Source organism: Schistocerca cancellata, chromosome 5, assembly GCF_023864275.1.
Source record: "Schistocerca cancellata isolate TAMUIC-IGC-003103 chromosome 5, iqSchCanc2.1, whole genome shotgun sequence".
Classification (NCBI taxonomy): Eukaryota; Metazoa; Arthropoda; class Insecta; order Orthoptera; family Acrididae; genus Schistocerca; species Schistocerca cancellata.
In genome coordinates, this window is record NC_064630.1 from 4,362,518 (window position 1) to 4,379,180 (window position 16,663).

The 16,663-nt window shown below is 43.7% G+C and overlaps 1 protein-coding gene across 1 annotated transcript in view; it reads right to left on the minus strand.

Moving 5' to 3' along the window:
- Positions 1 to 16,663, minus strand: part of LOC126187727 (discoidin domain-containing receptor 2-like) — a 302,696-nt gene that overhangs the window by 18,859 nt on the left and 267,174 nt on the right. Inside the window, exon 15 of the mRNA XM_049928973.1 lies at positions 1,622 to 1,638. Within this exon, the coding sequence (XP_049784930.1) occupies positions 1,622 to 1,638 (17 nt within the window). The remainder of the gene's footprint in view (positions 1 to 1,621; positions 1,639 to 16,663) is intronic.

Here is a 16,663-nt window from a genome sequence, read left to right on the forward strand (position 1 = left end):
GAAGTTTCTATACCCTACGTGTCCCAGTTACCAGAGAGTGCTTGGGGCGCCTACGTGACAGATCTTTATACAATGCGTATTACAGAGGGAGGGAGGGGGGGGGGGGGAGGCAAAGCAAAAGCCGCTTGTGAGGGAAAATGTTCTCCGACCGGTCCTGAGTACGAGGTGACCCTCTCTACTATTTCTACGATAAATTTGACAATGACGGAAACTACAACGGAATGGTCCCATACGGTGTCAAATAAAACAACGTTACTACAAGTGCTGCCTTTGGGGGGTTTTGTTGCAGTGAAATTTGGTTGTTGCCGTGATTCGTGCATGGACAGCCCAAACGTTTAAGGCGTCCACTCGTTCCAAGCCGAAAAACCGGCTTCGAGGTACAAATTTTCTTTGTTGTCATTCTAATGGCCGATCATTGTCTATATTCGCAACTCTGAATACATTTCCCGTATTTCTTGACGGCTTTAGTCCTTGCAGCGCCTGTTTCTTCCAACATGCATGTGTGCCCAAGGAACAGTGCACCGCACTTCTTCATAACAGTGGCACTACTATTTCGTCTAATACTGTGATTCTTAAACGTGTCGAGGACGGCTTCTGTATCACTGAATCTTCAAATCTGTTGTGCTGCATTAGCGGCGTCAGAAATAGCTATCCACACTGCATTCTATCTACCTTTAAAATCAGAAATTTTAGGAAACTTGTTTTTTGTGTGAGAAACAGCATCCTATGACGTTACCCACATTCAAACAATCAGCGTAATACGTTCAGTGTTCGTGACACTTCTGAACTCACAAGAAATCTACCGTTATGTTCACGAAAGTCCTCTTGCTGGTTGCAACTATTCCAGAAAGTCAGTTAAAACAGCAAAATATTTTGTAAGATATCTGTTGAACACATATTGTAACCTCATGTAGAAAAAGTAATGCTTCTTTTTACCAATTATTCTTCGGTGATAATCAGTTTTCAGCATTACTGACAGACTGAACAACCAGAGCGTTTGTAAATTGGAAACTGATACTCATACAACTTCAGCGGTCCAGGGGACTCTATATTTAAAACAAAGTGGTCGAAATCGAGTTTCATATGGTGCAATCAGTCGACATATCATTTGATCACTTTGTCAGAAAGCAGGGTAAAGTACTTAGTTACAAGCTAATGCAGTACTCCATGCCGAAGAGCACTCCATACCTAAAGTCGTGTATGGAAGGATTGTATGTCGAACTAGAAAATATATCGTTTTCTGTTTGCTGTTCTGGTAAATACTTTGGGACTATTTACGACTATTTCAATGTGTTTCACAAGGGTCTAGAACTTCTCGTTATTTCGAAAACAGATTAGCAGTTCAACAGCAACATCTATGATTCCACGTGTCTGGAGGAGTGTGAAATCTCCTGCTTCGAAACTACAGCTATATTGCACTAGTACTGGAACATGCAAAAAGGTGGGAATTTAAGGAGATGAGACCTGGATAAACTGAAAGACCAGAGGTTATACAGAGTTTCAGGGAGAGCATAAGGGAACAATTGACAGGAATGGGGGAAAGAAGTACAGTAGAAGAAGAATGGGTAGCTCTGAGGGATGAAATAGTGAAGGCAGCAGAGGATCAAGTAGGTAAAAAGACGAGGGCTAGTAGAACTCCTTGGGTAACAGAAGAAATATTGAACATAATTGATGAAAGGAGAAAATATAAAAATGCAGTAAATGAAGCAGGCAAAAAGGAATACAAACGTCTCAAAAATGAGATCGACAGGAAGTGCAAAATGGTTAAGCAGGGATGGTTAGAGGACAAATGTAAGGATGTAGAGGCTTATCTGACTAGGGGTAAGATAGATACTGCTTACAGGAAAATGAAAGAGACCTGTGGAGAAAAGAGAACCACTTGTATGAATATCAAGGGTTCAGATGGAAACCCAGTTCTAAGCAAAGAAGGGAAAGCAGAAAGGTGGAATGAGTATATAGAGGGTCTATAAGGGCGATGTACTTGAGGACAATATTATGGAAATGGAAGAGGATGTAGATGAAGATGAAGATGAAATGGGAGATACGATACCGCGTGAAGAGTTTGACAGAGCACTGAAAGACGTGAGTCGAAACAAGGGCCCGGGAGTAGACAACATTCCATTAGAACTACTGATGGCCTTGGGAGAGCCAGTCCTGACAAAACTCTACCATCTGGTGAGCAAGATGTATGAGACAGGCGAAATACCCTCAGACTTCAAGAAGAATATAATAATTCCAATCCCAAAGAAAGCAGGTGTTGACAGATGTGAAAATTACCGAACTATCAGTTTAATAAGTCACAGCTGCAAAATACTAACGCGAATTCTTCACAGACGAATGGAAAAACTGGTAGAAGCTGACCTCGGGGAAGATCAGTTTGGATTCCGTAGAAATATTGGAACACGTGAGGCAATACTGACCTTACGACTTATGTTAGAAGTAAGATTAAGGAATGGCAAACCTACGTTCTTAGCATTTGTACACTTAGAGAAAGCTTTTGACAATGTTGACTGGAATACTCTCTTTCAAATTCTAAAGGTGGCGGGGGTAAAATACAGGGAGCGAAAGGCTATTTACAATTCGTACAGAAACCAGATGGCAGTTATAAGAGTCGAGGGGCATGAAAGGGAAGCAGTGGTTGGGAAGGGAGTGAGACAGGGTTGTAGCCTCTCGCCGATGTTGTTCATTCTGTATATTGAGCAAGCAGTAAAGGAAACAAAAGAAAAATTCGGAGTAGGTATTAAAATCCATGGAGAAGAAATAAAAACGTTGAGGTTCGCCGATGACATTGTAATTCTGTCAAAGACAGCAAAGGACTTGGAAGAGCAGTTGAACGGAATGGACAGTGTCTTGAAAGGAGGATATAAGATGAACATCAACAAAAGCAAAACGACGATAATGGAATGTAGTCGAATTAAGTCGGGTGATGCTGAGAGAATTAATTAGGAAATGAGACACTTAAAATAGTAAAGGAGTTTTGCTATTTGGGGAGCAAAATAACTGATGATGGTCGAAGTATAGAAGATATAAAATTTAGACTGGCAATGGCAAGGAAAGCGTTTCTGAAGAAGAGAAATTTGTTAACATCGAGTACAGATTTAAGTGTGAGGAAGTTGTTTCTGAAAGTATTTGTATGGAGTGTAGCCATGTATGGAAGTGAAACATGGACGATAAGTAGTTTGGACAAGAATAGAATAGAAGCTTTCGAAATGTGGTGCTACAGAAGAATGTTGAAGATTAAATGGGTAGACCACATAACTAATGATGAAGTATTGAACAGAGTTGGGGAGAAGAGAAGTTTGTGGCACAACTTCGCGAGAGGAAGGGACCGGTTAGTAGGACATGTTGTGAGGCATCAAAGGATCACAAATGTAGCATTGGAGGGCAGCGTGGAGGGTAAAAATCGTAGAGGGAGACCAAGAGATGAATACACTAAGCCGATTCAGAAGGATGTGGGTTGCAGTAGGTACTGGGAGATGAAGAAGCTTGCACAGGATAGAGTAGCATGGAGAGCTGCATCAAACCAGTCTCAGGACTGAAGATCACAACAGCAACAACTGGAACACGTTTTCAAAAATCTGGTTAATCCTAATCTTTTTTTTAAATTTTTGCATGGGAGGCGTAAAGGAAAATGAATCTTTTAATAGTACAGGGTACCACAAATTGTTTGAAAATACTTCTAAGGACCCAGCACTTAATGATCGAACAGTGCAGAAGTGTTTCAGAAGACGAAAGGAATTGGTCACGGTTGGCGTGTGCCCACGTTTGCCGCTAAGCAAAGGGCGTAAGTGCGCGGACACAGAGAACGCCGGTTACCTGTGCTGACCTGCGCCTACGGGCGCACGCAGACAACTGTCGCCAGCTTGTTAGACCAGTCGCGGAAGTGACGTTACGGCTAGAGTGTCACGTGCGCTCCGTTATGTCTGCAGTTTTCCTCACACAGTTTTACAGAAACTATCCAGCAAAAAATTTTCATTTTTACGTTGCTTACAGCTTTATATGTCAGCTTATCGTGAAGCACCCACCAACTAGCTAATGATCATACTAATTGTGATATTCGAATTTATGTAGGATGCTGCGAGAAATTTCAAAAGTTTGCAATGAAAAATAGAGGTCACTATCGTTTTGCGTTTAGCGCGTGTTACATCGCACGTAGTTGCATATGAAATTTATGAAACGCGCTGATTTCTTTAGCCTTGATAGGAGCTCTCTATCTGTCAACAACGTCGAGAAAACTAACTTTGTGTAGTACACTTGTTTCCGATCATGTGTGCCAACGATAAAGCTAGAATGAAATATTCTTTTTTTTTTTTTTTTTTCCTTTATTGAATTTCAATTCCCCCCGAAGGGGGCGGGCTGGCAGCAGCTTAGGACGCCGCTCTGCAGCCTACAGATTTTCTGACAAAGAGCAGGAGAATAAATAATAATAAAAAACAGGCGATAAAATCGGGGACTTAGTGAGTAACAAGGTGAAAAGAAAATGGGGAAATTAAAACAAACAACAGAGGGATGATGAAGCGAATAAAAATACATACGGAGCAGACAGGGGAAACAATAGACAATTAAAAAAAAAACACGGCGACAGTCTGGATTCTGTTCGCAAAGTATATAAAATGCACACCCAGCGACAGCGTGGTTTCTGTTCGCAACACAACACTGAATAGTCACTAGAACACAGCACAAAAAAGTCGGCAAAGGTGACACCACAGTCGAGAGCAGGTGGGGGGAAACTGGACAGGAGATGGGAAAACAAAAAGGGGGGGAAAGGAGAGTAAAAGCGAAGGGGGGGGGGGAACCGGGAAAGGAGCTGATGGAGGATGAGGACCCATAAGAGGGGTGGGGGGCAGACGCGACAGGGAGCGAGGTAGGCAGAGGAGGGGAATACAAAAGGACTGGGGGGGGGAGAAGGGAGGTAGGGAGAGGTGTAGTGGGGAGGAAACAGGACGGAAGGGGGGGGGGAAGAGGGAGCCCAGGGAAAGGACAGAGGAAAGGAGGGGGAGGGAGGATCAGAGTTGATAGGAAGGATAAATGGAGGGAGAGAGGGCATCATCCGGGAGGGGGAGTTGACGGAAGCCACCTTGGGAAAGGAGATGGAGGGTGTCGAGATGGAGGGTAGGGGGGACACAACGGTGAAGACGGGGCAGGGGGCGAGGATGGGAGAGGAGAGGAGCAACCAGGGGGTGAGGGGGTTCAAGACGGCGGGAGGTGTAGAGGATGCGGATATGTTCGAGGAAGAGGAGCAGATGGGGGAAAGGAATGAGATCATAGAGGATCCGCGTGGGGGACGGGAGGCGGATACGAAAGGCGAGGCGGAGTGCATGACGCTCAAGGATGAAATATTCAAACATCCCTGATATCTTATACATGGTTTGAGATTTTGGCACATGATAGCACGCTGAAAGGGGAGTATTTTTCCACACGGTTAATACAGGGTGTTTCAAAAATGACTGGTATATTTGAAACGGCAATAAAAACTAAACGAGCAGCGATAGAAATACACCGTTTGTTGCAATATGTTGGGAGAACAGTACATTTTCAGGCAGACAAACTTTCGAAATTACAGTAGTTACAATTTTCAACAACAGATGGCGCTGCGGTCTGGGAAACTCTATAGTACGATATTTTCCACATATCCACCATGCGTAGCAATAATATGGCGTAGTCTCTGAATGAAATTACCCGAAACCTTTGACAACGTGTCTGGCGGAATGGCTTCACATGCAGATGAGATGTACTGCTTCAGCTGTTCAATTGTTTCTGGATTCTGGCGGTACACCTGGTCTTTCAAGTGTCCCCACACAAAGAAGTCACAGGGGTTCATGTCTGGCGAATAGGGAGGCCAATCCACGCCGCCTCCTGTATGTTTCGGTTAGCCCAAAGCAATCACACGATCATCGAAATATTCATTCAGGAAATTAAAGACGTCGGCCGTGCGATGTGGCCGGGCTCCATCTTGCATAAACCACGAGGTGTTCGCAGTGTCGTCTAAGGCAGTTTGTACCGCCACAAATTCACGAAGAATGTCCAGATAGCGTGATGCAGTAATCGTTTCGGATCTGAAAAATGGTCCAATGATTCCTTTGGAAGAAATGGCGACCCAGACCAGTACTTTTTGAGGATGCAGGGACGATGGGACTGCAACATGGGGCTTTTCGGTTCCCCATATGCGCCAGTTCTGTTTATTGACGAAGTCGTCCAGGTAAAAATAAGCTTCGCCAGTAAACCAAATGCTGCCCACATGCATATCGCCGTCATCAATCCTGTGCACTATATCGTTAGCGAATGTCTCTTGTGCAGCAATGGTAGCAGCGCTGAGGGGTTGCCGCATTTGAATTTTGTACGGATAGAGGTGTAAACTCTGGCGCATGAGACGATACGTGGACGTTGGCGTAATTTGGACCGCAGCTGCAACACGGCGAACGGAAACCCGAGGCCGCTGTCGGATCACCTGCAAAACTAGCTGCGCATTGCCCTCTGTGGTTGCCGTACGCGGTCGCCCTACCTTTCCAGCACGTTCATCCGTCACGTTCCCAGTCCGTTGAAATTTTTCAAACAGATCCTTTATTGTATCGCTTTTCGGTCCTTTGGTTACATTAAACCTCCGTTGAAAACTTCGTCTTGTTGCAACAACACTGTGTTCTAGGCGGTGGAATTCCAACACCAGAAAAATCCTCTGTTCTAAGGAATAAACCATGTTGTCCACAGCACACTTGCACGTTGTGAACAGCACACGCTTACAGCAGAAAGACGACGTACAGAATGGCCCACCCACAGACTGCGTTGTCTTCTATATCTTTCACATCACTTGCAGCGCCATCTGTTGTTGAAAATTGTAACTACTGTAATTTCGAAAGTTTGTCCGCCTGAAAATGTACTGTTATCCCAAGCATATTGCAACAAACGGTGTATTACTATTGCTGCTCGTTTAGTTTTTATTGCCGTTTCAAATATACCGGTCATTTTTGAAACACCCTGTATATGAAACTTTATTATCTACAATGTTATTCAAGCAAATATAGATATTTTCAATGAAAAAATGTAATTTTTAAGGGCCATTGATAGCTGGTCGAATGAGAATTTCTGTGGGTTTTGCTACGAGGGTAAGCGAAGGAATTACACATTTATTTGTATACCGGGGGCGTGCTTTTTCATAAGCTATTGACTTGATTTGTCCTCAGTACCTAACTTAACAAATGACTGCATCAGTATTCTGTCGCAATTGCGTATGCACTGGCATGTTAGTGAGGTGACACTGTGTACATTCCATTGTAGCGGAATATCACGGACTTGAAGTTACCCCGTGGCCACCGCATGAGTAAGTCCAGTACTAACAAAGATAAATAACAGATAGAGACACGCGGAAGAGAATAGCGAGGTGAGGAAGCAATGGGGGAGGTGCTGCACCACACTCACTTATGCGAGTTACCAGCTGTGGCTGGTATAAAGTTCAGAGGTGGCAGTCCCGTCACCAGCCTCAGCTACAATGGACCACCAGTACCTCACTCACGAACGCAGCAGCACACTTGCAGTACTCAGTCCCAGCCTTGGAAACAGGACGGATTACCGGGATACGACATAGGCGAGAACTAATAACAAGAGGAAATGGTTTAATTTTTTGGAGCTTGAAATGGTGCTACCTGGAACATTAGGGGAATTGCTCTTAACGAACTCTAATTAGTTAAAAATTTGAAAGAAAAGGAAATAGATTTTGCAGCCACTGCAAAAGCAGAGAAGAAAACATCTGGAACTAAATATGTAGATGACTATATTATGATATAAAGTAGAGTAAAGCAGGAAGAAAGATCAAGTAAAGGCATTGCCACATAAATTCATAGAAAATGGGAAGTTAAAATGTTGGACTGTGAATATGTAAATGAACGCACTATACTATTAGGAACTAAAGATCCAGCCGGAGTATAAGAATAATAGCAACCTATGCCCCAAAATAAGGAAAAATTGACGCGTCCAAGCCATTTACCAACAGTTAATAGTGATCTTAAATAGATACAATAATAGTCATACTTTACTTATGGGAGATCTCAGTACCAGAATTGGAAATATACCAATTCCAAAAATAGGAGGCACGTTTGGAGAAAATGTATGTAAAAATACTCAGAGATGTTGCTACGTTTAATAATTTAAAAGTTGCCAATCGTTTCGTTAGGAAGAAAGATATACACTAATATAACTGGTCAGCAAGCGGATATTAACCCACCATAGATTATACAATAATAAATAAGCATTTTACTGGACAGACTCGAGATACCAGTTTGTCGAGGACTGGATATTGGATCAGATCACTTCCTACTGGTGTCAATAATTGACATCTACACAAAATGGAGAAAGCCCGAGAAACCACTTAAGGATAAAAAGGAAGAACATATTCCTGAAGTTTATCTTTTAGAAGACAGCAGCGTAAGAGATCTCTAGCAGAAGTGGATGGCAAAATCATTAGCATATTTGGAAACGCTAGAAGACTTGTACGAAGAATTGAAAAACTTAAAAACAACCGTCTTGATCATACCTAATGAGGTTGTTGTTCTTGTGGTCTTCAGTCCTGAGACTGGTTTGATGCAGCTCTCCATGCTACTCTATCCTGTGGAAGCTTCTTCATCTCCCAGTATTTACTGCAACCTACATCCTTCTGAATCTGCTTAGTGTATTCATCTCTTGATCTCCCTCTACGATTTATACCCTCCACGCTGCCCTCCAATGCTACATTTGTGATTCCCTGATGCCTCAAAACATGTCCTATCAACCGGTCCCTTCTTCTCGCGAAGTTGTGCCACAAATTCCTCTTCTCCCCAATTCTATTCAATACCTCCTCATTAGTTACGTGATCTACCCATCCAATCTTCAGCATTGTTCAGTAGCACCACATCTGGAAAGCTTCTATTCTAATGAGGTTCTGGGTAAGAAAAGGAAATATAGGAAACGTAGAGGAGTAAGGACTTGGACACCAGAGATGCAAACACCAATTACATAAAAAACAAGAAGCTTTCAGGACCTATATACATAATCCCATTAGTGAAAATGATAATGAATATAAAGAGAACAGAAACAATGATAAATTCCTAACTTGGAAAGAACGCACAGAATCATAGGTACGTTTAATTAGAAACATAGAGAATGATTTACATGGCAGACAAACTGTCGCCTATAATGTGACGAAATCACTTAACAGAGAAGAAAATTATCGGACACATGTTAATTATAAAAAAAAATGTGGTACGATGATAGGTTAATTCAGTCGTTTTAATTCAGTCGTTGCCTGAACTGAATGACACTGGCCTGGACAATACTGATATGAGAGAGCTGATGGAGCTCTAAAAGCTACCAAAAAAATAGGAAAGCCACTAGTGTGACACTCTTAACATGGGAGAGTGGAAATATGGAGGGTTATTCCTACACCTAAGACTTCTTTAAATATTTAATCAATGTTGGAGAAATAAGAAGGTACCAAAAGACTGCCTGAGAGTCAAAGTAATGTCTATCTTTATAAAGGGCGATAAAAATAAGTGTATCAGTTATCGAGGAATAAGTCTCCTGGATTGAATCAATAATTTATATGCCAAAATACTGAATGCAAGACTTACAAATATCACGGAAAAACTAATATCTGAAGAACAATCAGGTTTTAGAAAAGAACCTTAATCAATATACAGGGTGGTCCACTGATCGTGACCGGGCCAAATATCTCAAGAAATAAGCGTCAAACGAAAAAACTACGAAGAACGAAACTTGTCTAGCTTGCAGGAGGAAACCAGATGGCGCTATGGTTGGCCCGCTAGATGGCGCTGCCATAGGTCAAACGGATATCAACTGCGTTTTTTTAAAACAGGAACACCCATTTTTATTACATATTCATGTAGTACGTAAAGAAATATGAATCTTTTAGTTGGACCACTTTTTTCGCTTTGTGGTAGATGGCGCTGTAATAGTCAGAAACATATGGCTCAGAATTTTAGACGAACAGTTGGTAACAGGTAGGTTTTTTAAATTAAAATACAGAACGTAGGTACGTTTGAACATTTTATTTCGGTTGTTCCAATGTGATACATGTACCTTTGTGAACTTATCATTTCTGAGAACGCATGCTGTTACAGCGTGATTACCTGTTAATATCACATTAATGCAATAAATGCTCAAAATGATGTCCGTCAACCTAAAAATATTTGGCAATACGTGTAACGACATTCCTCTCAACAGCGAGTAGTTTAGCTTCCGTAATTTTCGCACATTCATTAACAGCGCGCTGACGCATGTTGTCAGGCGTTGTCGGTGGGTCACGATAGCAAATATCCTTCAACTTTCCCAACAGAAAGAAATCCGGGGACGTCAGATCTGGTGAACGTGCGGGCCATGGTATGGTGCGTCGACGACCAATCCAACTGTCATGAAATATGCTATTCAATACCGCTTCACCGCACGCGAACTATGTGCCGGACATCCATCATGTTGGAAGTACATCGCCATTGTCTCATGCAGTGGAACATCTTGTAGTAGCATCGATAGAACATTACGTAGGAAATCAGGATACATTGCACCATTTAGACTGCCATCGATAAAATGGGGGCCAGTTATCCTTCCTTCCATAATGCTGCATCATACATTAATCCGTCAAGGTCGCTGATGTTACACTTGTCGCAGCCATCGTGGATTTTCCGTTGCCCAATAGTGCATATTATGCCGGTTTACGTTACCGCTGTTGGTGAATGACGCTTCGTCGCTAAATAGAACGCGTGCAAAAAGTCTGTCGTTGTCCCGTAATTTCTCTTGTGCCCAGTGGCAGAACTGTACACGACGTTCAAAGTCGTCGTCATGCAATTCCTGGTGCACAGAAATATGGTACGGGTGCAATCGATGTTGATGTAGCGTTCTCAACACCGACGTTTTTCGAGATTCCCGAATCTCGCGCAATTTGTCTGCTACTGATTAGCGGATTAGCCGCGACAGCAGCTAAAACAACTACTTGGGCATCATCATTTGTTGCAGGTCGTGGTTGATGTTTCACATGTGACTGTTTCCTTAAATAACGTAACTATCCGGCGAACGGTCCGGACCCTTGGATGATGTCGTCCAGGATACCGAGCAGCATACATAGCACACGCCCGTTGGGCATTTTGATCACAATAGCCATACATCAACACGATATCGACCTTTTCCGCAATTGGTAAACGGTCCATTTTAACACGATTAATGTATCACGAAGCAAATACCGTCCGCACTGGCGGAATGTTACGTGATACCACGTGCTTTATACGTTTGTGACTATTAATGCGCCATTTATCACAAAGCGAAAAAAGTGGTCCAACTAAAAGATTCATATTTCTAAAAAACGCAGTTGATATCCGTTTGACCTATGGCAGCGCCATCTAGCGGGCCAACCATAGCGCCATCTGGTTCCCCCTTCAAGCTAGAAGAGTTTCGTTCTTTGTAGTTTTTTCGTTTGATGCTTATTTGGTGAGATATTTGGCCCAGTCACTGTCAATGGACCACCCTGTATATATAAGTTATCAGCAAATGGAAAATGTTTAACATAAATGGAGTTCAGAATCTTAAACATGGCTCCGAAACAGCAACAGAGTAAATCTGAAGAGGTTGAAAAATCAGCCAACCAGTTGCAAAGCGAAGGTTTGTTAGCCCTTGACCTAGGTTTCGATATCTGTAAAAATATCTTCTTCAGGAGTGGGCCTTGTTACATCACATGGTGGCACGTAAGATCAGAGGAAGCCGAATAGCTCTTGTCATACATAAAATTGACAAAACAATAATTATCCCAAGCCATGGCTTTAGACAGCAACGAGATTACAAAAAAATGGCTCTGAGCACTATGGGACTTAACATCTGTGGTCATCAGTCCCATAGAACTTAGAACTACTTAAACCTAACTAACCTAAGGACATCACACACATCCATGCCCGAGGCAGGATTCGAACCTGCGACCGTAGCAGTCGCGCGGTTCCGGACTGAGCCCCTAGAACCGCTAGACCACCGCGGCCGGCAACGAGATTACATATATCGTACTTTATGACTGCAGTGCCTCAGACCACTCGGCTAATCCCGCGCGGAGGACCCATCAGTACCGCGCTCCATGGTGTCATGGTTGCAAAGATGGACCTCGCCATGGACGTCGGGGGTGAAGTTGCGTATCATGCTACCTACTGCGCACAGTTTGAGTCGTAACACGACGTCCTGTTTCTGCGCGATAAGCAATATTTAACATGGTGGCGTTGCTGTCAGGTTTCCTCCGAGCCATAATCCGTAGGTAGCGGTCACCACTGAAGCAGTAGCCGTTGGGTGGCCTGAGCGAGGCACGTCATCGACAGTTCCTGTCTGTTTGTATCTCCTCCATGTCCGAACAACATCGCTTTGGTTCACTCCGAGACGCCTGGACACTTGCCTTGTTGAGAGCCCTTCCTGGCACAAAGTAACGATGCGGACGCGATTGAACCGCGGCATTGACCGCCTAGGCATGGTTGAACTGCAGACAACACGAGCCGTGTACCTCCTTCCTGGTTGAGTGACTGGAACTGATCGGCTGTCGGACTGCCTCCGTCTAATAGGTGCTGCTTATGCACGGTTGTTTACGTCTTTGGGCGGGTTTAGTGACGTCTCTGAACAGTCAAAGGGACTGTGTCTGTTATACAGTATCCACAGTCAACGTCTATCTTTAGGAGTTCTGGGAACTGGGGTGATGCAAAACTTTTTTGATGCGTGTATGTGCTTAAATATCTCACGAAAACGGCTTCTCCGAGTGGTATGTAGTTCCCATAATGGACTAGAAACGGTTTCGTTATTCACTTCGCTGACAATAGTCAGACGCAAAGCATTGGCAGTCTAAAGTCTTCCAGTTTCTACGATTTCAGGGGTAAGGAGTCCAGGAACCAAGTGGTACACCGTTTGACATGGTTGATTTTAAATGGGGTTGCAGGATGAGTGAAGCAAGTGGCACTAGGGAGAGGTACGGTACAGAGGAGGCACGTTTTGTAACAAGTGTCTACCAACAGTGTGGATAATTAGCTTTCTTTTCTGCGGAGGAGTTGTAGGTAACACTCGCGATGCGCTGATAATTATTACATCTTTCTACAAATATAAGTAAAATGTTAGAATTAAGCGATAGCAATTGTCACATTGACTCATTAATACGACACCCACGAAAACTAAATACCATTTACCTTCCATCATTTAAAAAATAAGCGTTCAAAGAAAATTCTTGTTCATTCCATAGTTACGGCAGGAGAAAGATGGAGGGGGGGGGGGGGGGTGAGTACAAGCCAATATCTGGCTGCACTCAGGGGTAACGGCCTGAGAAAGGTTGGCAACGGCTAGAGCCTCAAACAGATCCACAGATAGGAGAATACCAAGGAGGGTTCAGAAAGGGAAGACCATGTAGTGAACGGATCTGGTGCCTGAGAACATGACTAACAACAAGAAAGTCCAGGAATGCCACAACAACATTTGTCGACTTTAAGAAGGCCCATGACTCGTAGATAGAGAAACACTCTTCAGCATACTGGAAGAACTGAAGATGGACAACAAAATTAGAATGATAATCCAAGATACATTAACAAAGACAACATTCAGAGTGAAGTTTATAAGAGAGATCTCGGAACCATTCGAAATCAGGGGTGAGGCAGAAAGATGGACTGTCACGTATGCTATTTAACTGGGTTACGGAGAAAATAATCAGGACATGCGACTAAGGGGTCAATGAAATAAAGATGGGGACACAAACGACAGAACTGCCAACATAAAATGTCTGGCTTTTACCGATGATATAGCCATCATAACAAATAACAGGAAAGAAGCCAACGAATCTCGCGAGCCACTACACGAAACCTCAGCCAAAAAAGGAGTACAAATGCCATATGAAAAAACGCAATGCATGGACACGAAATCCACAGACAGGCACTCATTGGTAACAAAGTGTGGAAAGATAACACAAGTAGAAGGTTTGAAATACCTGGAGAGGCTATACAGAAAACAGGTCTGAACGCGACATCTAATGTAGAAAGGGTCACAAAGAATGCAAACTCACATGGAACCGTCACAACAAAAGAAGTATATCCATTAATGCCAAATTAGGACAGTACAGTACAGTAGTCTTACGACAGGCCTTGTATGCCTCAGAAACAACAGCAATTAAGGCAAGAACGAAAATCAAAGAGATGGAAAATAAAGTGATGAAAATACTGAGGAAGACCTATGGGTCAGTTTAGAGAGAGAGGGTCTGAACAAAGAGACCCACAAAAGAACTATTTCAACATATACAGACGATTACAAACAACATCAGGTAAAGAAGTGCAAAGTTCTATGGAAACATACAAAGAATGAACGGAAATAGATTGTCCAAGAATATATTAATACAGTGAAAACCAAGTGGGTAAAGGAAAGCATGGAAGACCTCAAGAAACTGAACATCTCCAAAGAAGACATGTCAGACATGGAAAAATACAGAGAAAAAAAATCAGAAAACCGAAATTTCAGCAAACTGCCAAAGCGAAGAAAACAGGAAAGAAGTCGGCAAAGGCAGGAAGAAGAAAGAAAGAGACATAAAAAATGCCATGAAAACTGATTGTGCTTTAGCGCTCTCCTTAACGCAGAATTAAAGTTAATATATACACACACTGTACAAAGGTGTCTGTTCTTTCGGACGTGCATCTGCAAAAGGACAAATGTTCAAATATGTGTGATATCTTATGGGACTTAACTGCTAAGGTCATCAGTCCCTAAGCTTACACACTACTTAACCTACATTATCCTAAGGACAAACACACACACCCATGCCCGAGAAAGGACTCGAACCTCCGCCGGGACCAGTCGCACAGTCCATGACTGCAGCGACTAAGACCGCTCGGCTAATTCTGCGAGGCAAAAGGAGAAATATCATACCTGTATGAGAATACTTATCTCATTTTAGGAGCAATCTTGTTGTGTCACAGTCTCCCTAAGCAACTTTGGTAGCGTAATTACGGGGTATATCAACAAACGATTTCTAACCTAACTACAAACGATTTCTCCGCGAGATTTGTTAAGTCTGCGAAGCAACCAATCTCTGTCAACAATATCGTAGCGCAAATGTGCAACAGTTCACAGGAGATCGCAATGGGGCACAGCATCTGATTGAATTACTTGTGACACTTTGTAATACGTAAAATGTGCCTAAACAAAATGGACTATGTGGAACGTATTCTTCACATGTTTGAAACAACGATCCATTACTTCCACTGCTTTACACATGGTGTCCAATCATCCGTATTATGTAATCCTCAACACTATTACTACCGTCAGGTCAAAACTACCAGTGCCTAATTCCCCGCCCACCATCCCCAAATAGAAAAGACGCACTCAAATGGTAGTGCGGTGCAATGTAGTGCCCGCGACAGCGCGAGTTCCCGCGTATCGTGTGCTACAGTAAGTCGGATGAGCCGCCTCCACATTCTTTGATCAACCCTAGCCACAAGCCAGTGCGACGTTCTACGACGTGACGGGGCAATTGCGGACCCGTAACAAGTCTCCGATCTCCCGGAAGACGACTTGCGAACCTCCAAATGAGAATCCCGCGGAGAGTGATAAAACGCGGCAGTATTAAACAGCTTTTAAGCGCCTTATTCCGTTCCGATAGCATTTCATTTAAACCCCCCATACATCTCCTTCCGGGGCGGAAAGAAAAAACTGCGCGAGGGTGGAGGGTGGCGGTGACCCAGTGGCGTTATGGGCCGCCCCGCCGGGGGTAATTTTATTCCGGGGCGCCACCCCCGGCTCGCAGCTCGTGCCATTAGTCTTCCTTTAGGCGCCCCGGCCGCTGCTAACAATTACCGCTGCAGACACTTTGTTTCCATTAGGCGGTCTGTGCTCCGCCGCGGGCCCGTCTGCTACAGCTGTAAGACGTCTCCGTGCGTCTCAGGACTCAGAGCAGGGGCGTCTGGGAGGGGTGAGCTGCGCGCGTGAACACACGGCGGCGGCCTGCCGCCACCTCTGCTCGCAGGGGCCGCAGATCTACGGGCTGTCAGATGACTCCCCCCTCCCCCCCCCCCTTAACTGGCGCCTCCCCTATCCTTGCGAGAGCAACCCCCAGCTCTCTAAACACGATTTACGCCCAAGTCTCAGTGCTGAACATATGTCTTCCACTGCACATAAAATGGACTACTGAAATACGAAGACCAGTAAGGGAGACTGTATACAGCACTAGGGAGGAGATACAAAAGAATCCGGCAGCACGAGATGAAAGGTCGCCTTGTACGACAAAGGCTTTTAATGGATGCTAAAAAGTTTGCGATTTCCACAGACCGTCAAAAGCACGCAGTGAAGAGAGAAGATAGGAATCGAGACAGGGAGACAACAATGAAGTAATGAATAAAGCATTCAGCGCGATAATTGTTTGGTTTAGGGAGATGACAGTGGTGTGAGAGAATCGTTTGAATAATGGACAACGACGCTTCTGACATGGGACTCCCACCTGCGGTGTCTACTGCAGCCCATTCCCACTGTCTTGCCTTTACACTTCAGCACATTTTCCAAAAAGTTGACATAATCTTTTATTCGCAGTTACAATGTTACACTACTGGTCATTAAAATTGCTACACCACAAAGATGACGTGCCAAATTTAAACGACAAGAAGAAGATTCTGTGATATGCAAATGATTAGCTTTTCAGAGC